General features: G+C 43.9%; 1 protein-coding gene across 1 annotated transcript; it reads left to right on the top strand.

The window, feature by feature from the left end:
- Window positions 1–798: 798 nt before the first annotated feature.
- LOC149335128 (uncharacterized) lies at window positions 799–16,254 on the top strand. Its single transcript, XM_089551800.1, has 3 exons — window positions 799–854; window positions 7,229–7,282; window positions 8,028–16,254. The coding sequence occupies exons 2-3, from the start codon at window positions 7,249–7,251 to the stop codon at window positions 8,765–8,767; spliced, it is 774 nt and encodes a 257-aa protein (XP_089407926.1). The 5' UTR covers window positions 799–854; window positions 7,229–7,248; the 3' UTR covers window positions 8,768–16,254.
- Window positions 16,255–22,245: the final 5,991 nt, after the last annotated feature.

Consider the following 22,245-nt stretch of genomic DNA (forward strand, 5'->3'; position numbering starts at 1 on the left):
CGTCCGGTCGACCACCTAACGTAAAAGCCCGCGAAAATACCTAAGCAAAGCCCTCTGCTAATCCCTCTGCCAGCTTCCATACACCACGGTTTAACTACCGCCCATGCACCATGTACCAGCCATGTACGCAAGCACCCCATAGAGAAACAAACTTACGCAAGTATGTTTCTCTATGAGCACCCGTTCTAAATCGAACCACTAGCCGCGCCTTTAGCTTCAAACGAAGACGCTCCTTAAACAAACAAACAAAAATCTTCTCCGACTGATCAACGACTGACGCATTGCGGTGACGCCCGTGGACAATAATGTGAACTCTGTTCAAGCTGCAAACCATTGCAAACTTTAAAAATTCGAGTTTGTTGACAAACGCACTACCGCCTGACAACTAAATCAGTGAAACAAATGCATTAAGAAGGTCCATTGATATAACCATCTTAGTGACAAATTAAATGGTAACAGAAGCTCTGGCCACGTTCATGGGAGCATATGTGATATTGAGCGGGAGCTTTTATTGGCCGCTTCCAGATGGCGCCGCCATCCGTAAGCGCCGGTAGAAGGATACTGAGTGACTGAGTGCTACTAGGACCAACGTTGAACGGGACCACTGGGACTTTTTGCATACAGCTTGGAGGAAGGAAATTTTTCCTTAAGTAAGCTTGCAAAGTAAAAGTTTTTATCTTTCAAGATAAATATTAACACAAATAAAAAATATGTTTCTAAAACAATTCAGATGTAAACAGGAACTGCAGCACCAATGCGAGATTCCTATCGATCAGCTGAGGAGGCAGTAGCATTGGCAGGATCGCGAACGGTCGTCAATAGGTTTTTGTTTTTGGAAGGGAACGTAGCCAAACGTAAGTTAAACGTAACAATGATGGCACATTCTAGACGTGCTTCCTAGTCGCGGTAAATTTAGAACCGACGGTGATTTTCACAACAGAATCGTGAATGTCTAGGCGGATGTTCTCACTTCCTTTATGCTATGAACCCCGGCAATGAGCACGACTCAGGACAACGAACCGAAGCCCCAGCAGCACGTCTATAATAGCGTAGAAGAGGTGCGTCACGCTACAAACCGCTCAAACCACAATTCCACCGCTGCAAGAGGCAACAAAAATGAAACGCAGCCATCCGCTTGGGATGCCCGGGACCCAGTGGTAGATCATGACCAACTCAAGCTCACTGTGCGGTGACAGGGCTGTGGCGATAAACCAGCCTGTGTGGTGTTCGCTGTGCTGAGACCAGAGGATCGTGCCTCTTTTTTAGATGTGTGCCACTGTGGTGACAAGGCAGTGCTGCCATGGCGCTGAGGAAACTTTCAAGACCCAACGCCATCCGGTGTTCTTCGCTGTGTGTGGGACCGTCCCGTTCGCTTTATTGTGTGAAACCTGCCAAAACAGCATATTTCATACTGTGATGAAGTATATCCTGCATCAGTCACAACGTCATTTCTGTCTATTACCCAGTCCATTTTTTTAATCTTAATAATTGCTGGTGTTTCACAAATAGCACTCATTACTCAGGCTGTAGAGGTTAACTAATCTGCCCAGTGAAATCAACACTGGGCTACCAGATTATGTTTGTTTAATCCACAGAACACATAGACACTTTCATTCGTAGGATTTAGGTTTTTTTGCGTAAATATTTTCTCTTACTCTGCTTGATATTACAGATGCCATTGTGGGCCAGGGGCTACAGGCTCTCAAGGTCAACCTTTCGAGCTGTTTCCAAGCTTACATTCTGAGTGTCTTACTGTTCAAAGCTTGCAAATTAGCATACCCAGTAGTAGTACTGTCTGGTGCTTGCACATGCATTGAGCCATGAGCACAACCAGATGCTTTTCAAACGTACATGTGCCATTCATCGTTATCATCAGCCTAACTAGGCTCATTGCAGTTGAAGGCCTCTTCCATTTCCTCCAGTTAACCCTGTCTTGTGCCCCATATCCCACAAACTGCATAATCTCATCCACCACCTGACCATCTCTTGTCCCCTACTGCTTGCCCGCTCTTCAAATCTACTCCATATCCTTCAGGGATCATTAGTTATCATCCCTTTGCACCACATGCCTTGCCCATGCCCGTTTCTTATTCGTGATTTCGACTAAGATATCTAACTCGCATTTCTTCCCTGAGTTCTCTTTCCCTGCCTATTAGCATTGCACCTATTGTTCTCCTTTCCACAGCTCTCCATGCTGTCGTCAATTTAAGCTCAACTGTTTTTGTTTGCCTCCATGTTTCCCCCTTGCAGGTGAGTACTGCTGAGATATAGCTGTTATATTCTGTCCTCTGCAGCGGTGTTGGCAAACTGCTATTCATTACCCGAAAGTGCCTGCCAAATGCACCCCACCTCAGTCTTATTCTCCTTGTTATTTCACTCCCATTGTCTGGATCTGCAGTCACTACTTGACCCAAGTAAATCTATTCCCTTACTGCTTTCCTTGCTTTGCTGCCTATTGTGAACTGTTGGTTCTTTCTGAGAATGTCGAACATTACTTTATAATTCTTCATATTTCTTAATTTTTCGGTCCTCATTCTTGCTTTGAAACTTGGCCTCTGAGTTGCTTGTCGAGGCAATGTCATTAACAAATTGGAGATTGCTAAGGTATTCTCCATTAGCTTTTAATTCTTCCCAATCCTCTTCTCTAAATAAGTCCTGTAAACATGCAGTGACTTTTATTAGAGGAATTGTGTTTCCCTGCCATGCATCCTTCCAGATTGCTATTTTATCACTTTACCTGTGAAGAAGTATTGTAGCTATGCAACTGCAGTAGATATTTTCCAGAACCTTAACAAATGTTCGAGCAAGACTTAGGTTTGAACAAGTTAGCGGTACTCTGTGTTTCTGTTCTTGTTTACTTGTGCTGCTGCATTTCATCAGCTGCCGCATGCCTCATTTACACTCTGGTTATGCAGTGCCTGCATAACTACTGAGGTTTCGACTGAGTACTGTGCTTTCTCGTGGTCTGTGAAGACTCCCAAGAGAGGTTGATTATATTCTGTACACTTCATCATCACTTGGTTGATGCTGTGAATATGGTGCATTGTCAAGGAGCCTTTCTGAAAGCTAGCCTATTCCTTCGGTCGACTTGAAGTCTGAGGTTGACCTAATTTATTGACAATTACCTTAGTAAATACCTTGTAAACAACGGACAGCAAGCTGATCGGTTTGTAATTTCTCACGTCCTTGACATCCCCCTTATTATGATATAAGATGATGTTAGCATTCTTTCAAGATTCCATTATGCTTAAACTCGAGAGGTACTGCATATGCAGGGTTGCTAGTTTTCCTATCATGTTGTCCCCACTATCCTTCAACAGACCTGCAGTTACCCTATCTTCACCAGCGACTTTCCCTGTTTGCATTGCCTTTATAAGCTTTCTCTACTTCCTCAATCGTTACTGATGGCAGCACCAATTTTTTTCCATACCACTGACTTCATAATTACCACCCTGGTTGTTTCGACTACTGGAGAGATCTGTGTAGAATTCTGTGGCTATTTAAAGTTTATCTTATCTATATCCGTAATGGCATTGCCCTGCTTTTCTCTTGGCCGATGACTAATTTCCCCTTGTCTACGTTTAGGCTACCTCTTTTGTTTACAGCCTTCTCAATCCTCTCCATGTTTTACTTATGTCATTTACCTTACACTTATTGATTAGCTTTGACAATCCTGCCATCTATATCCTATCTATGAGGTTAGATGCTTTCATGATTTGGTGTTTCTTAATCAGGTCTTTTGTTTTCTGAGAGAGCTTACTAGTATCCTGTCTAACCAACTACCTTGTACTTCTATTACGCACTGTGTAATGATATTTGTGAGGTTGTCATTAACCTACTAACACTAAATTCATCGCCCTCTGTTACAGCGAAATATCTGTTCTCCAGAGAGATCCGTAATGCCTGCTGCATTATATAAAGGCTCATTAAACAATGCAGTGTTGGGTTTGGAAATTTCCAAGTACATTGTTACTCTGCTCTAATTTAATTCACAGTCATGAGAACTAGTATTACGAGGAAAAAGAGTACAGCTTGATTGAGAAAGAATCTTCGAAAGCAATATACTGCTTCCAATCTGTATAGGTTGTTACCTTTGTGCTTGTATCTTTTAAAAAGCACTTTCACCTATTCGAATATGTAAAGTTAAGTGCTTGAGAGCCCATCTGGTTGGGTTGTGCCAAGCTAAGTAGCCAAACCAGCCAGGCTAAAATGAAAAGCAATCTAAAAGATACCACACGTGAGATTGTATTTTAACATGTAGGAAACATAATTTTCTGTAATATGTAGTCTTGTATTTCGCTGCTCAATGCAAGTTGGAGTTGTCTTTTCCTGCCCTTATGCACTCGGATTTTATGCCTTTATAAGAACCTAGACGACAGTGTGCAGTCAGATGTGTTTTTTGTGTTTTGTTGCTTCTGCTTTGTGCATCGTCATTTTACAAAAACACGCAAGCACCAATGCTGGTGGCATTTGAGTTTTTCTTGTGGTGACTCTCCTTTGCTCTCCATTATTTTGCAGGCCAATATTGATAAGCCAAAGTGCAGAAGGTGCCAGGGGAAGAAACCTACAAAACCACAACTGCCAGCCTTCCCCTGACTCCATTGCTTCATGCCTATAACCTTGAAAATTGTGTCTATGCAATAAGTGTGGTGGAGATTTTTTTTATGTAATTGCTTGAATTGCAGGCATTTACCTAATAAGAATAAGGGTGTCATTCTCGAAACAAAAATTTAGTTTGTTGAACCCACTTCAGAAATAATGGTGTTCTTTCCTCAAGGATGACAACTGGCAGTCTGGTGTACATCACTAAATGGTCTGAAGCAGAGGGGGAGGGGGGGGGGGGGGAAGAGGTTAGAAAAGGGGAGGGGAGAAGGAGAGAATAAATGGCGGCAACTTAGTAGTGTGTTTTGCTTTTGAGCACAAAATACAAGGAGCTAAAATCATGCGTGTTAATATGGTAAAAAGCTGCCTCTTGAATAGTTTAAATTTGGTGCTGAAAGAGATTTCTACTTGATTTGTGGCACACACAGAACACACCGAGCAACATACACCAATCAAATGGCAATCTTCAACCTGTATACTGTTGTGATCTACACCTTGTCACTTTGAGAAATGAAAAGAAAAAAATTAGGCTGCTCGTGCTCACCCTTGAAAAAAAGACGCATTGTTTTCAGAACATCATTCACAATTAAAAAATTATGGTTGAGAAATGGCACTCAATTTTTAGTACAAATTTGGATGAGTCAGACCCTGACCTGTTGCTCAAAGGTCCAAGCCAGATCTCTGAAGAGAAATGATGATTATTGTGAAGGACTAAGTGTGACATCATCTGAAAGAGAAGTGTGTTGGACAGTTTGTCATCATTTAATAGAATTGTACTTATGGAATTCTTTCTTTTATTCCTTATTCTTCTGTGATTTCACTCAAAGTTGAAACCTCAGGGGAGAAAATTGTGTGCATTGGAATAAGTCTATCGGTGCCTCTGCGTTTGACATCTCATTCTTTGTCTCACTTCTTTGCATGTATGCTTGCTGAAGTCATTCAGTGTGACTGTGGCACTTTGGTGCTGTATTTTTTATTTGTTTTAAATTTTATTTGCTTTGTCTTATGCTTGAAACTTTCTGAGGACTCGAACTCTGCAAAACTGTTGCTGTCATTATTTTGTAATGAGTTCTACTCTGTAGTGTTTTTTGCTGATGTTGATTGGTTCATAGGCATTTTGTTGGTGTTGCTGTAGAGTACTCTGTGATTCCTTGTGTTTTGTCACAAGTCAATTACCTCTATTCTTCTTGCTTATAACATTACTGACACTTTCAAAACATTTTTCATTGCTCTGTGCATTTTACCCACACCCTAACACCTGTGGTTACTTTTTAAGGCTTCTTTAATAAACAGCGACATTTTGCTGTATGGGTATACCTGGACATATAAGTTATTATTTTTTCAGTTTCTTTCACAAAACTGATTGCTGTTCTGCACATCTGCAATTCATCATGTATTGATTTCAATTTAAGATACTGGTATGGACTCTGAATTGCCTTTAAGCTGAGCAATTTTTTATTTTAATGTGAAGCTCTTTGAAAAAAATTCCTTGCTTAATGTTTTTGTTGACCTCTGCTTTTTGATGCTATCCACTGTTGCACAAGCCAGTCCCGGATTTGTTGGATTTAATCATGTAAAATCCGCGCTTTTTTGTAATTTTGCCTGGGTGCTGGCCTAGCAGGAGTGTCAGGGTCATGCATCATTAAATACCTTTACAAATTGTAATGTTGCTGCGACTTCTGCGCAGAATAATGCAACAGCTGGTGACGTATTACAATTACTTTTGTTGACCATTCCACAATGCTGTCACTTTCGTTGTTGTATGATGACCTCACCTCATCAGCACATTCCAAGAGTCGTGCTGTCCATCTCGTTGGAAATGCCAGTCACCTTGAATATGCTTGAGGGTAGCGCGTTGGGGAACTGGGTTGTCAAGGTTTTGGTTTCCTTATTCCCCCCCCAATTTTGGTATCCCAGAATGGGGGTATGGGCTTTACACCTAGGGCAGGTCTTACATGAGTAAATACAGTATTGCCTAACTGCACTCTTGGAGATAGTGTAGTAGAAACACCATACTGGACATATGGCCACGATCGTGTACAGCTTAAATTTGGGTTGCAAGTAAGCTGTGGCAATTTTTTTCCCACTCTGAAAGTTTTTTCTAGTGCGCAGTATGAAAGATGTAAGAGGGATAACAAAAAAATGAATGCAATACCAATGTGTTGTGTCACTAAGCATAACTAAACTCGCTACTTTTTAAGCCTGCATAGGCAGACTTACACAGTCCTTCCCAAGAAGCCAGTAATTATGCATGTACACTTGACGAAAGCAGTGGCTGTTGGCTCTATTGCAGTGCTTTTCTAATCTGTGTTGTTAAAAGTATAGTATTCCACATTTGTGCGCAGAATTCAAAGTAAAATATTTTTCCTTTGGAAATGACTTCTCTTTAAGCTCAACATACTGAATTTACACAACCTGGTGCTACTGAATGGAAAGTTGGGCTACTTGGATGCTGCTCGTGATGAACAGCGCTTTCTGTGTCTTCGTAACGTTTGCGCCCACTTATTCATCTTGTACAGCTGTTGTACGAGATCGCATTCTGCATTCACTCTCTCTTGCACATAACACCATGTAAGCTACGGCATGTGGAGTCCTTTGTCTTATGGAATCTGTCTATCAAATGCAGGTTGGAGCATAAGGGACTTCATGCTTGGTGTACTTCCTGGACAGAATTCAACAGGTTAGAATGTGCATATTTTCTCCAGAAGTTTTCTGAAGGTTGCCATTCAGTGAGCAGGATGAAGGTAGTTTAGCTTACAGGAAGACTGCTGTAAGTGACAGTCTGTTGTTTTGCTGAGCATCACTGACTGCCACATATTGGTTATTAATCCCGCATAGGTTTATGGGGGGTTTTAACATCCCAAAGCGACTGAGGCTACGACAGATGCCGTAGTGGAGGGCTCCGGAAGTTTCGACCACCTGGGGTTCTTTAACGTGCACTGACATCGCACAGCACACAAGCCTCTAGAATTTCTCCTCCATCGAAATTCTAGCTGCCGCGGCCGGGATCGAACCCGCGTCTTTTGAGTCAGCAGTCGAGCACCATAACCGCTGAGCCACTGCGGCGGCCATTAATCCCGCATAGGTGAACTGAAAAAGATGTCTATCATAAAGCCAGTATCACAAGCGCATGGGTCAATAACAGTGACTTTGGCTAGGTTAAAAAGCTGCCCAATAATGTTGGAAATCATGACACTTCTGCAAACTTTAATGTTTTCTTCAGCTGCCTGCAGAATCAGCAGTTGTGATATCACGCTTCAGATCTGAATTCTCTTAAAGCCATTCTACTCAATATAACTTTGGATAAATACCGGTAGCTGTTAGTGAGTATGTCTTGCACATTCTTCTTTTATGTCTAGCTTCAGCATAGCTTGGCATTTTTGGTTCCTGCATTTTAGTAAAAGTATTCTGCCTTTAAAACGCAGGTTTGATCATCACACAGAGCGGACCTGGCACACCTCCTGGTCAAGATTCACCTGATCAAAGGCACCCCATGAGCCACTGCATGGAATCCATTCTTGCCAGCATGGGTAACCAACAGAATAAACAGATAGAAAAGAAGCTGCATGAGTGCAGCCACTGCAAAAAGGTATTCACTAAAAGAAGCCAGCTAGTCGTACATCTAAGAGTCCATACCGGCGACCGCCCGTACCACTGTGACCATTGTGGTAGTAGCTTTGCACAAAAGCCCCATCTGAAGGCACACCAGCGTACTCACTCAGGCGAGCGTCCTTATCGTTGCGACCACTGTGGTAGCAGCTTTGCACAGAAGGCGACCCTTGAGGCACATTTTCGTACTCACACTGGCGAACGCCCGTACCGTTGTGACTACTGTTCGAGTGCCTTTGCTGTCAATAGCAACCTGATAGAACACCTGCGAACCCACACAGGTGAACGTCCGTATCGTTGCAACTACTGTGGCAGTGCCTTCGCGATAAGGAGCACCCTGGTTTTGCACATCCGAACCCACACGGGTGAAAAGCCGTATCGGTGCCAGCTGTGTCCCATGGTTTTTGCACAACATTCACAGCTTGCGAGACACGTGCGATCCCACAAGGGTGATAAGCCATTTCAGTGTGACGTGTGCCTGAAAAAATTCTCCGAGAAGTGCAACTTGGGACGTCACAAAGAACTTAAGCACAAAAGAGATTGTAGTGTTCCATGAAACCCAATGGTACAGGGTCTGTCAAAAGTTCCCAGGCCACATGGTCCGCTTTTCATCGGTATATCCTGGCACTTAAGATTCCGATAGAGCTATCGAGGTTCTCAGATGGTAGAGCGATCCTTCTTCTATACTCTACAGGTATTTTGAGCTTCAAGGGTATCTCAACAGCCCGACTATGCTGCTCAAAAGCAAACCCTGTGGCCTTGGAACTTTTGACGGACCCTGTAGCATGTTTTGCTAGCTATCCTGTTGTTTATCACTAGCTAGAAACATGCTAGCTATGTAACGTAATGCAAGTGTTGCTTGCCTGCTTATATTATTGATAGTTTGTTAAATTTGTAAACTTTCTTTCATTTTGACGAACCTGTCTTAAAGAAGCATTTATGTCCTTTTAGATTTCATTGGCACCCAGCTGCTCTATAGGTATTTCCTCTACGCGGTACACCAGCCTACTGGGCTCTTAATGTTGTGTGATTTAAAATAAAATCAGGGCGTCACTTCTTTTCATTAAAACACTTTCAACAGCTTGTAATGGACTTTCAATATCAGCATATCTAATATTTATAACAAATGCAGTTTTGCACCCTGCCTCCATCAAGAACTTCGTGGAAATGAATGAAGGTGCTCCCATTAATTTTATTTGTGCATTCTTTGTGCGTTAGGCTTTGGGGAACTGTTGATGAATTCACAAATTGCCATTACTGCAGCTTTATTCATTTGTGTAACAGCATAGAAGAAGCCTGCTCCTTTCAAGTCCTTTCTGTGTTTTTATTCTGGGACTGTTAATTTAAATGAGAGGATATAAAAGTCCCAGTTCAGGATGATAATCCTTCCTTTACGTTGGAGGCTTTAGGATTTATTTGCTGGTTTAACAAAGGGTGAGAAAAATCTACTGCTCAAGTATCTGCGTTCGTTGTCATCATTATTAACAGACTGACTGCACCCACTGCGGGACAAATGCTTCTCCCATATCCCTTTACTTAACTCGGTCCTGTGCCAGCTGTGGACACCGTATCCCCGCAAACTTCTTAATCTCATCCGCCCACCTAACATTATGCTGCCCCTGATATGCTTGCCTTCTCTTGGAATCCACTCTGTTACCCTTAACAACCATCTGCATTACATGACCTTCCCAGGCCCATTTCTTCTTCTTCTTGATTTATATCATTAAGTCTTTAACTCACCTTTGTTCCCTGACCCACTCTGACCTCCTCCGATTGCCTTAACGTTATGCCAATCATTTTCCTTTTCACAGCTTGCTGTATTGTTTTGAATTAAAGTTGAACCCTTTTTGTTAGCCTCCATATTTCTCCCCTGTAGATGAGTGCTGGTAAAATACAGCTGTTGTATACTTTTCTCGGGAGGGATATGATTATTTCGATCCCATGACTTTCGAAATATCCTCTAAACAAGCAGTGAATAGCATTAAAGAGTTTGTGTCTCCCTGCCTGACATCCTTTCTTGTTTGAATTTTATTGCCAACTTTATGGAGAACTATGATGGCTGCACAGCCGTTATACAGGGTGTTTCACGTAACTTGAATCAAGGATTTCAAGAAAGTGGCGCACCAGAGCTGGATGAAACCAAAGTCATATTGTTTCCTGTCATGTGGCACTCCTCAGATTGTTTTTAAAATTCCACTTAAATAGTTCATTAGCTTAGATTAATTATGGAAAAATTATAATATTCGCTTTAGGGTCACGTGCGTTTAAGTTGTAGAGGGGGGCTACGAAGCAACACATCCAGTTTTTGGTATCAACGTAACTTCTTTGTGGTCCTTTTTTCCAGCATTTAAAGAAAGCCTGTGAAATATGTAAAAAAAAGCCACGTAATTGCGCTACCATATTGTACTGCTGCTAAGTGGGTCCTGAATGAAAGAAGCATGCGCACTCACCACCTCGAAGTGAGCGGCCGACGCCACTCACAGCAAAGTCTTGAAAATCCCTCAGCACATTCTTCTTGAACATGGCAAGTGCGTGCCGTGATCTGCGATCAATGGCAAACAGGCCATCGACAGCGAATTCAGATGTAGGTTCTGTTGAGCTGTCGCATAAAGAAAACAAAAAAAGGAAAGAAAAGCAGTGAAGTCGTGTATTTCAAGGTACGAGGGGGTACCCAAAAGAAACCGGACTTATTTTTGTTTGAACTTATTTGTTCACATTTTAAGCACAGACCTTCAATATCCTTCAAAGTATTCCCCACCTGCAATGATACGCTTGTCGAATCTTTCATTCCATTTTTCAAAACATTGTTTAAATTCATCTTTTGTGATGCTTGACAGTGCCTCCGTCGTTTTTTTCTTCACCTCAGCAACATCAGCGAAACGCTTTCCATTCACCTATTTTTTCATTCTAGGAAACAAAGAAAGTAGCACGGGGCAAGGTCGGGAGAGTATGAGGGTTGAGGAATAGGGGTCATGCCATTTTTGGCCCAAAATTGTCGTAGAGACAGGGCTGTGTGAGCAGGGGCATTGCCATGATGAAAAAACCAGTCTCCCGACCGCCACAAATCTGGCCGCTTCCACCGCACACTGTTGCCCAATCTTTTCAAAACATCCAAGTAGAAAGCCTGGCTAACTGTCTGACCCTGCTGAACAAATTCTCAATAGACAACTTCTCTCACGTCGAAAAAACAAATCAGCATTGTTTTGATGTTTGGTTTCACCTGACGAGCTTTCTTGAGGCGAGGTGAATTTGAAGTTTTCCATTGGCATGATTGTTGGTTTGATTCAGGATTCGATTCAGGAACACTTCAGTTGTCCCCATAGCATCGTCCTTGTACGTCTTTCTTAATATTTCAAGAGTTTCCATTCAAATTTTTCCGAGCAGTAACCAGAATTTCACCGCCGCACGCTGTTCACGAAAATCAGCCATTGCAAAAACGACATTCACACAAAACAGTCGTCACTCAAAAACTCTGCCTAAACTAGTCTGACCTCCTTCAACGACGGCACTGGGCTTACTGACTCTGGAATGTTCGTTCTATGCGCTGCTAGTGCCAAAACGCGGTGCCACAGAAGATTTGCCGACCAAAAAATTTAGTCCGGTTTCTTTTGGGTACCCCCTCGTATACTCCATATTCTTAAAAATTATTATCATTTTGCAGTCTGTCGAACTGAGTGGCTGCCGCTCACTTGGGCACGATGAGTGCACGTTTTGTTTGTTCAAAACGGCTGCGAAGGCTGGAATATGGTAGCGCATGAGCGCAATCATGTGATGTTTTTCATATTCCATGAGCTTTCTTTGAATGCCGGGAAAAAGGACCATCTATGAGGCACATTGCTACAGAAAAATGAATCGGTTCTTTCTTAAGCCCCTATGCAACTTAAGTAAATTGACCCTAAAGGGAATAATCAGAAATTTGCATAATTAATTTTAGCTAATTACCGAATCAAGCTGAATTTTTAAAAAATACTCTGAGGGATACCACACGATGGGGAACAATGTCTTTGGTTTTGTCCTGCTCCGGGTTTTGTCCTGCTCCTGCAAGGATTTTTAAAATCCTTGGTTCATGTTACGTGAAACACCCTGTAGATATCTTCCAATATTTCTAATAAGGCTTATCTGCACCCTGATTCCGCAATGCCTGCAAGATTTCTGAGGTTTAAGCGGAGTCAAATGCTTTCTCGCCATCTGTGAAGGCTATGTATAGGTGTTGGTTATATCCTGTGCATTTCTTTATCACCTGATTGAAAGTGTAATATAGTCTGTTGTCGAGTAGCCTTTATAAAAGCCTATGGTCATTTGGTTGATTAAAGTGCAAGGTTGTCCTTATTCTGTTGACGATTACCTTAGTGAATACCTTGAATGCAACGGAAAATTTTTCAAGCCTTTGCATCCCCTTTTTTATTAGTTAAGATAACGTTAGCATTCTTCCGAGATTCCTTCAACAGCAGATCCTTCAACAGATCTGCTGTTACCAGCCTCCGCGGTGCTTCAGTGGTTATGGCACTCGGCTGCTGACCCAAAAGACACGGGTTCTATCCCGGCTCCGGTGATCGCATTTTGATGGAGGTGAAATGCTAGAGGCCCGCGTACTGAGTGATGTCAGTGCACGTTAAGAACCCCAGGTGGTCGAAATTTCCGAAGCCCTTCACTACGGCGTCCCTCATAGCCTGAGTCGCTTTGGGACGTTAAACCCTCATAGACCAGACCAGATCTGCTGTTACCTGATCCCCACCAGCTGCTTTCCCCCTTTGCATTGCTCCTAAAGCTTTCTTTGCTTCCTCTTTTTTTTACTGATGGGCTGTTTAAAGGCTGTGCATTACTGCCTCTCTCATTGTCCTGATTACATCGACCACTGTATAGATTTGTGTAGAGCTTTCCAGCTACTTTAACTATCTTATCCATATTGCTTATTCAGTTCAATTGTTTTTGGTTTCAGAATGTTTGCAAAGACTACTATGAATGGTCCTCTGGGCTAAAATTTGCGCTCGGTAACTTGACAACAGCCCTGTGGCCATAGTACTAGACGCCAGTCAAGACAGGTTAGCAACATAGGCCAAGAGTAAAAACTGTGCGGTCGTTAAAATTGATACTATCTACAAAAATATTAGCCCCAGAAGTGCACATCTGTATGAAGCAGCCTTAAAAAAGAAAGTCTGTAATAACAGGGAAGCACAGAATGGCAGGACAACTGAATGGTGTTGGCAAGTGACATTGCCCTCTTTGTCTGAATGTATACATCAGATTTTTGCTTATGCCTAGTTTCCTCTTGACCGTTTTTAGGTTTCCTCCTTTCTTTAGAGCATGCTTTATTCTCTCCATATCATGCTTCTTCATAGCAGTTACCTTGTGCTTATTCATTAGCTTTGATAGCTCTGCCAGTTCTTTTCTGTTCGTGGGGATAGAGGCGTTCATGCTTTGGCGTTTCTTAATCAGATCTTTCTTGTCCCGTGAGAACTTGCTGGTATCCTGTCTAACAATCCTACTGCCTGCCTCTAGTGCTCTCTGTAATGATAGCTGTGAGATTATCGTTCACTGCTTGAACATCAAGGCTGTCGTTCTTGGTTAAAGCCAAATATTTGTTCTGCAGTGAGATCCTGAACAACTCTACTCTCTCCCTCTTACTGTTAACTCGTTGATAGGCTTCTGCCTGACTAGTTTCTTCTGTTCCCTCTTCAAGTCTAGCCTAATTCGACGCCTTAGCATCCCATGGTTGCTACATCGCACCTTTCCTGGGACTTCCACATCCTGCGTGATGCGAGGGTGAGCGCACAGTATGAAATCTATTTCAATTGGGGCTCTACCAAGTCAACTGCCTGTTCTCCTATTGCATTACTGCATTACTAGCTCTCAAAAATTTTCTCTACTAGATATAAATGGTATATTGTTTTGTGGAGCATTAAGTACGTGATATTTGAGGTCTGTTTCTGTGATGCGAATACAGCTTTTGTTTCTGTCATTTCGCTTTAAGCTGTCATCTCTGTTGTGATGAGATATACTAATTAAAGCCAGATCTCATTCACATTGGGTGTTCTCTACAATAATGAGCTATCAGGTTTATTGGCACTTTAGATAATACTGTATACTTTGTGGTTGATCACAGATTGTGGATTTACTGATGTGCTCTCAAGAGCGTTCATTTGAATGCAGTGACAAATCCTTTGTATTCAGAGCCTCCATTCAGCGTGCAAATTATGTGTGGTGTTGTTTAGTTCACATGAATATTTGCCCTTACGCTCAGTTATTTGTGATACTTATGTGCTTCAGTTATGTTCTGCTTAAAAATTTCAAAACCCGAACTACTTGCTGCTGGACTAGTTGGTTCATAATGAATTTGAATGGCGCAAGCGAACGAATACAGGATGACACAGGAACACAGGAAGACAAGGCACTGTTTCTGTCTTTCTGTCTTCCTGTGTTCGTTCCCTTGCGCCATTCAAATTTATTTAAAAACCAATGCAGTGCTTCAGCTGTTTCCGCTAGAAAGCTAAAATTTGCCCTTGCCTAACCCCCAGGCTCTTCGCACCCAAGCACGTGATTGCATCATACATCCAGAAAACATTTTCTATCATTGTGGACCCGAATCCAGGGGTGTTCTCCAGCACGGCCATTTGATGCTGACTAGTGTGCCACAGTGCAGGTGTTTTCTTGGGTATTATGGGACTCTGGAAGCTTTGCAGCTTGTATGTACGTAATAGCCGGAGTTTACTCTTTTTTTGGGCACAGGAAAACATTGCCGAGCATATTCAGACAGCACGATTGCCGCAAGTTTTTGCGTCATCACAGAGGTGAGATCAGTGCGGTAGTCATCACATTTACTTTGACATTGTTGCGAAATTCTCCTGGCATTGAGTACGCCCTCCCACTTCATTGCCGCCTTAGTGCTGTGTCACACAGGAAAAAATTTTTGGACAATAGTGGATATTCAAAATTCCGCAAGTGCGCTTTCCCGCATAACAATGTTGCCCCCAACAAGATGGCGGACCATGCGTTTCCAGCTGAAACAAAGCAGGAAAGACTGGTTTTTTGTTTGATTCTTCCTAAATATGTTTCTTACATTCTATCCACACCTTTAGCTCCTGTCCTGAAGCCCATGTAGTTACTTTATAGCGAAGTCGGCCATCTTGTTAGGGGCAACATTGTTATGCGGGAAAGTGCACTTGCGAAATTTTGAATATCCCCTATTGCAAGCATTAGGTGTATGGCTCGCATGCAATTCCAATTGCAGTACGCTTCCTGCCAGCCGTAGAGATCCCCCCAGATAAGGCTAGGCTGCGTTGTTCCCTGCACCATGGTGCGACAGTTGCATCAGCATATCATCGTGAGCTGAGTTGAGTCACAGGTCCAACAGATGTGTATGCCACTTCGTTAGGATCCTTTTTTTGTGATTAGCAAATTGAGAGCTTATTAAACTTCTGCCTGTATGTCATCAGAGGCTTGATGCATCATTTTGGATACTAAAAATATATCATCGCGCAGGCCATAGAAAAGTGCTGCTAAAGGATGCTAGCTATCGCAAAACAAGGCAGTTGTGCTTAGCAGGCAAGTCAGCTTTCACAACTTCTGCAGAAAACAAGTCCATATTGTTCAGAATTTCTCAGTGCATGTGACAGTGTCGCACTGCCGTTTGGGTCAGCGTCATATAGACTATGATGAAATGTATGTTTTGCATTGGTTTAGGCAGACACCAACAGCAGAAAGATACTACAGTCAGCCCTTTGCTATGTTGTCTGCCCTCTGACTAATGGAAATAGATATTAAATTGGTAGCTCTCATGGTTACATTCCCATGCATGAAATGTGTACTGTTCATTTTCTAAAACAGCATACCTGTGACACTGACCTCTTTATGTGTTCTCTACCCACCTGCATTTTATATGATGTTTGCCTTTTGTTAGTGTTCTTTTTTGGTCTGTTACCTCATGCTTATTTTTAGGAGGTCCCCCTGACAGTTTTTCACCTTGGGGCCTCCTTATGCTGTTTACCATCGCATTCAATTTTCATGTATATAACTTTTGAAATAAATCTCGTGCTTCAAATGCGATCTGTAGAAAGCTGACCACATGGATATTGAAAACGAACCACTGGTGATTAAAAACTTGTGCTTTACCCGAGCAACCCACATTCTGCAGCTGGTCAACCTGGCTACTGCTCGCACATCACTACACCACCACGTGAAATCAATAAATCTATATCCTGATGCATAAAATTGTCAGCAGGTGATTAAAGCAGACACGTATTTGTCATAGAGAGCAGCGCATGTAAAAGATGGCAGCAGATGAAACCGCAACACAGAAATCTGCTTGCAAATGCCGGCTCAACTTCGTAGTGTGCCTGGTCAGCTATCATCAGGTATTGTGTCAACAAGGAACAATTCTCATCAAATAGCTGTATCTCTGTCTAGCAGAGGGAAAATGCGGTAAGTAATACAAAGCATACACATATGTGTGCATTCGATCCTGGCCGCAACGGTCGAATTTCAATGGAGGCGAAATTATAGAGGCCCATGTGCTGTGTGATGTCGGTGCACATTAGAAGAACCCCAGGTGGTTGAAATTTCCGCCGCCCTTCACTACGGCGTCCCTCATAGCCTGAGTCGCTTTGGGACATTAAACACCCATAAACCATAAATCTATTTATTTATTTCTTTACATGTATTCGCAAACAAATTAGAGGGTGGTTAGGAGGAAATCTTGGTTGCAATGTTAAATTCTTCAGCTCCTTCCCTCCCCCCCCCCAGAAATGGGATCAATGCTGTGAAGGCAAAGAATTTGTGAAAATTCAGACACTTTATTGAATTTTAGTTTTTTCTTTATCGCTGTTAAATTTGTGTTGCGGACATCTTATAGGTCACCGTTCGTTTGCCGCGAAAATAGAAGGCAGTGATGTGGTTTATTTAACTGAAGATGTCCGCAACACAAACAGCGGCAAAAAAAACCCCGAAAATTTAATAATGCATCAGAATTTTCACAAATTCTTCGCTGTCACGGTGTCAATCCCATTTTTGGGGGAAAGGAGCTGAACAAATTAGTGGTACAATCTAGACCCCCTCCCAACCACCCGCTAATTTTTTGCACATATACGTAATGAAATAAATAAATTGGTTTATGGTTTATGGTGGTTTAACATCCCAAAGCAAGTCAGGCATTTTTGAATTTTCGTTTCTTTTTTATCGCTGCAAGTTTGTGTTGCGGGCATCATGAGTTAAATAGACCTCTTCAGACACCGTTCGTATGCCGCGAAAATAGAAGGCAGTGATGCGGCAACGACAAATTGTTGGTGAAGCAAGGGGCCCCCACTTCGACGGACGACTTCATGCTGTGCAGTCGTATCTCTACGCTATTCGGCGGTATGTTGACAGCACCGGCCGCTGCCCCAAATATGCAAGCGGCGTGTTGATTCCTGACCTGGCGTGGTGGTATCGGCGGTTAGGGCGCTCGGCTAATGATCATTAGCCTGAGTTCCCGGGTTCGAATCCGGTCGCGGCGGCCGCGTTCCGATGGAGGCCAAACGCAAAAGCGACCGCGTGCTGAGCGATGTCGGTGCACGTTAAAGGTCCCCAGGTGGTCGAAATTATTCCGGAGCAGTCCACTACGGCACCTCTTCCTCTCTTCTTTCACCCCTCGCTTTTTCGCTTCCCTTACGGCGTATCCAACGAGATGTGAGACAATTACTGCGCCATTTCCTTTCCTCAGAAACCAACCAGCCAATTTTGGTTCCGCGCATTCGGTCTGGATACCCGCTATATTCCTATGTCCTCCAAACCGATAGAGCCGCACTGTTTTAATTTTGTTGTATTGGCGGCAGAGAGAATTGATTTGTAGAGGGATATATCTCGCGCCGTCACCTAAAGCAGCTAGGGAGAGTACGTGGCCGCACTATACTGCAATGGGTACAAACGTCTCCCCCCGGCCATATATCCTCGGCAAACATTAGAGACAAGTGCAACGTTCAGCTCCGAAATTGTGGTTTTGAACACCGGCCGATAACAAAGGCGCTTCGGTTGCGAGTCGTGTGTCCTTTTCTCCCCGGTAGTGCAAGGAAAGCGTTCAGGAAGCGTGAGGACGTGGTGTGTGCCCGGACTGGGCGCTGCAATGGCGTCGAGTGTCAATGAGTCAACAAAGGGTCGATGAGTCAGTGAAGTTGTACGAGGTCTGTTAGAAAAGTATCCGACCTTTGGCCGAAGAAAAAAAACTGGCATAACTGGAGCGTTGGAAACCTAATAACCTTCAAAGTAGTCTCCTTGGGGCTCCATATACATCTCCCAGCGGGGCTGCCATTGTTGGAAGTATTCCGAAAAGGCCCTTTTCGGAATGGAATTTAGCTCTGCTGTCATTGCAGCCATAATGTCCTTTCTTTTCTGAAATCGCGCTCCTTTCAATGGCCTCTTGATTTTAGGAAACAGCCAGAAGTCGTAGGGGGACATATCAGGAGAGTAAGGAGCCTGTTGATCTACAGGAGTCTGGTTTTTCGCCAGAAAAGTCTGAATCAAATGCGAGGAATGTGCAGGAGCAATGCCGCGAAGGATGCGCCAATTTCTTGTTGACCTCAATTCCGGTCTCTTGCGCCGCACAGCACCAACTAGGCGATGGAGGACATCCCTGTAGTACTCTTTAGTCATTCTTTGATCCTGTGGGGTGCGTACTCGTGGTGTGCGACACAGAGGGAGTGAAAAAAGCAGTCAGCATCACTTTTACATTGCTGCGCCCTTGGCGGGCCTTCTTTGGTCTTGGTGACGTGGAATGCGTCCTCTGTGACGACTGGGTTTTGGTTTCCGGGTCGTAGCCGTACACCAAGGACTCGTCACTAGTGATTACGGCGTCGGTGAAGTCAGGGTAACTGTTTGTGGAATCCAGCATCTCCTGTGAGACTTCAACACGAAGCTGCTTTTTCTCCACCGTCAGCAGCTTCGGCACGAATTTCGCCGCAACTCTCTCCATGGCCAAATCTTCGGTGATAATGGAATGTGCAGAAAAATTGCTGATGTCCACTTCTTCCGCAATTTTTCGGATAGTCAAGTCCCGCATCACCACAGCGTTCACTTCGGCAATTAGCTGGTAATTTAGGCATGTTGATGACCGACCGGAGCGTGGCTCTCTCTCCACAGATGTGCGGCCGTCTTTAAACCAGTTCCACCACTGCTTAATCTGTGTGCTGCTCATAGCATCATCACCGAAAGCCGTCTGAACATTTCGAATGGTTTCCACTTGGCTATCGCCAGGTTTCTGGCAAAATTTGAGGTAATAGCGCTGCTCCTCTCGCTCCGCCATTTTCCTTGCAACAAAAAACCGACGAGAGCACTGCGCACTGCCTCACTCAAACGCTGCTTCCCAGCGACTGACGCTATCGGCAGGCGGGAAAAAATTCGTGCATGCGCACGAGGGTTCAAGGTCAGCTGCTGTTAGCGCGCTTGTTTCATATCCATCAGGTGTTCGCAAAAAAAAACATAAAGTCGGATACTTTTCTAACAGACCTCGTATACGTATACCTACCCCACGATATGCATCTGAGGCAGCTGCGTGTCGCGCATGTCTGCTAATGTTTAGTGTACGTGCTTATCTTCCTGTCCCGATAAAAATACAAAAAGCAGATATCTAAGCAAAGGCTTCATAGGCGCCCACGATAAAAACAAAAGAAGAAAGGGTGGAAATGTGTGGAAATCGCTGCACCTAGCTGACAAGGAACTTGAGTGTCGGACGCAATGCAGCAGCGTCCTATTGCTGAGGGAGCCAATCCAATGCTTTCGCGGTTGATAGGTGTCCATGTAACTACAAAAACGAATCCATTGCGGCTGCGTCGTCACATAGCATGTTTACGAAAAGGCTACTCAGCCGCCTTTTGCGTCTCACAGCGGAGGGTCTTCACACGCGATGTCGTCAAGCGCCGCTACGGTCGACATGGACGACGAAACTGTGTACTGCTTGAACAAGCCTCCTTTGTTCTCGTGCTGGGACAAAACTCTGCTTATCTTCTCTATGCTTCTCTCAATCTTGGACGTCTTTACCGACGCCATGGTCGCCTACAACTACCTCGCACAAGGCCAGTTTGTGTACTTCGCGCTGACGATGGTGTTCATCTTGGTTCCTTCGTGGATCATCACAACGACGAGCTTCACGCAGATCAACGGGGTTCCAATTTGGCCCCGCCACGGTCTCCCACGTGAGCGGAGGGCGTGGGAAACCATCGTGCTTTATGTATTCCCGTTTGTGATCCCTTTCAGGTAAACCCTACGTGCCCAAAATCTCTCAGAGACGTCTAGCTAGACGTCTCTGAGAGGTTTTGGGTTGCTGGGTAGCGCTATAGGCGACAGCGTGCGTTTCGCATTGTATTCCTATACTGCTGTCAGCGCCATTTCCAAAGATCGCAATCTAACGAACTCGTCGTTCAGCAAAGTTGCCACACTTCACTGCATTGGGCCATGCCTGCAGCAGTATCCAGTGCGCGTATTAGCTGCATAGATTGTTTGAAAAGCGAAGATGCATGAACGAAATCAGAGCTGCGTACCTGCGGCAAAATCGTACTGCATATATGGGAAACAATAAGCGTTGTTAGGCGGGCGAAATACGAAAGTTTGCACGAGTAAGGTTGCTGCAGCTGGTTCGGGATAAGGGTAACTGAAGGGATATGAAGGAAAGGGAGGAGGTGTTTGTTCTGTAGTGGATGTAGTTTAGCTGATGATGATGGTGAAGTATTTCTGTGATGAGCACTCTACAATATACAGTGGTCAAGGAGTAGTCCTACTGCGCATTTGTAATGTACAGGCGTGAGCAAAAGTGGAGAGGCCACGGCTCCGGAGGCCCTCGTTCTCGCGTGCGTGCTGATTACACTTTATAAATTCTCGGGGCGGCGTCTATTCCGCTGCTGCATGTAGTGAAGAAGGGGAGCGCGCATCACAAAGTGTCCTGGACATGGCGCTGTTAACCATGCCGACGCCCTCAGTCCGCCATTTCGTGCCTAATTTTGTCCCCTAAATTAACGCATACCAGGATGAAAAAAAGTTGCTTGCACAATAGCGCAATATCTCCTGTATGAGTCGCCGATGCAAAGCGTGTTCGGAGGCAGGGTCCTTCCGTACCAGTCGCCGAAGTGAAAGTGATCCCTCCGTGCAAGCTTCAGTAGTGAAACAATACAGTAAAAGCTCATGTACGGACCACTATCCTGTGAAATCACGTCGTAGGTCTTGAGCATTAGTAAAATACAGGCAGCAGCATGGCGCCATCTTTCGCCCAGTTTAGCGCGTAACGCTATGACAACAGTTTGAAACTTCTACTAATTCTGACAACTCCGGTGGCGCAAAACGGCTGACACGTACAAGTGTCGTACAGTTATATACAAAAGCAGCTTACATCAGCTTCCTTCAGCTAAACAACCTCACACTGCGTACCGATTGCGCTTACAGTAGAGGCAAGAGATTACAGTTATCTGAAAGAGTGCCAGAATGCTTGTTGCATCCATTGGGCTCCTGCTTGCCGAAAATGCCAAAAGAGGTGGAAACACGACCAAATCAAGCAACAGTGTGTGATTTATATCTATTTTTTACTGTCGTCTGCATACCTTTGTGAGAACGGAGTTCCACAAAATGTTTCTGTTGTGCGTGTCGTAGTTAAGGTCCTTTATTTCTGTCCTAACGCATTCGCAGATACCTCAGAGCATTCATGTACGGCATGAGGAGTCAGGGTGGGCCGCGAGATAACGAAGTTTATCCTAAGCTTAGTTACGACCGAGATATGCTATGGGAGCAGCTTGACACGTCCGCACTGCGACTAACCGAGACCTTCCTGGAATCAGTGCCGCAGTTGGTGCTGCAAGTTTACGTGCTCATGACTGCTCCTGAACTGACAAGTTATTCGTGTAAGTATCTCTTCTTTCATACTTCCCGCTTTTCTCTCAAGCGGTCTTAAATCTATTTTTTTAAATTATGGTAGCATCATTATTTTGATCACCGCCAAAGTTTACCTCCTATATATGTAGAGCCTAAGAATGTAATTAAATTTTGAACAGCTCAACTAGAATCCGACAGTTTTGTGGGTTCACT

The sequence above is a fragment of the Amblyomma mixtum genome, chromosome 7 (genome assembly GCF_055824585.1).
Source record: "Amblyomma mixtum isolate Tamu chromosome 7, ASM5582458v1, whole genome shotgun sequence".
NCBI lineage: Eukaryota > Metazoa > Arthropoda > Arachnida > Ixodida > Ixodidae > Amblyomma > Amblyomma mixtum.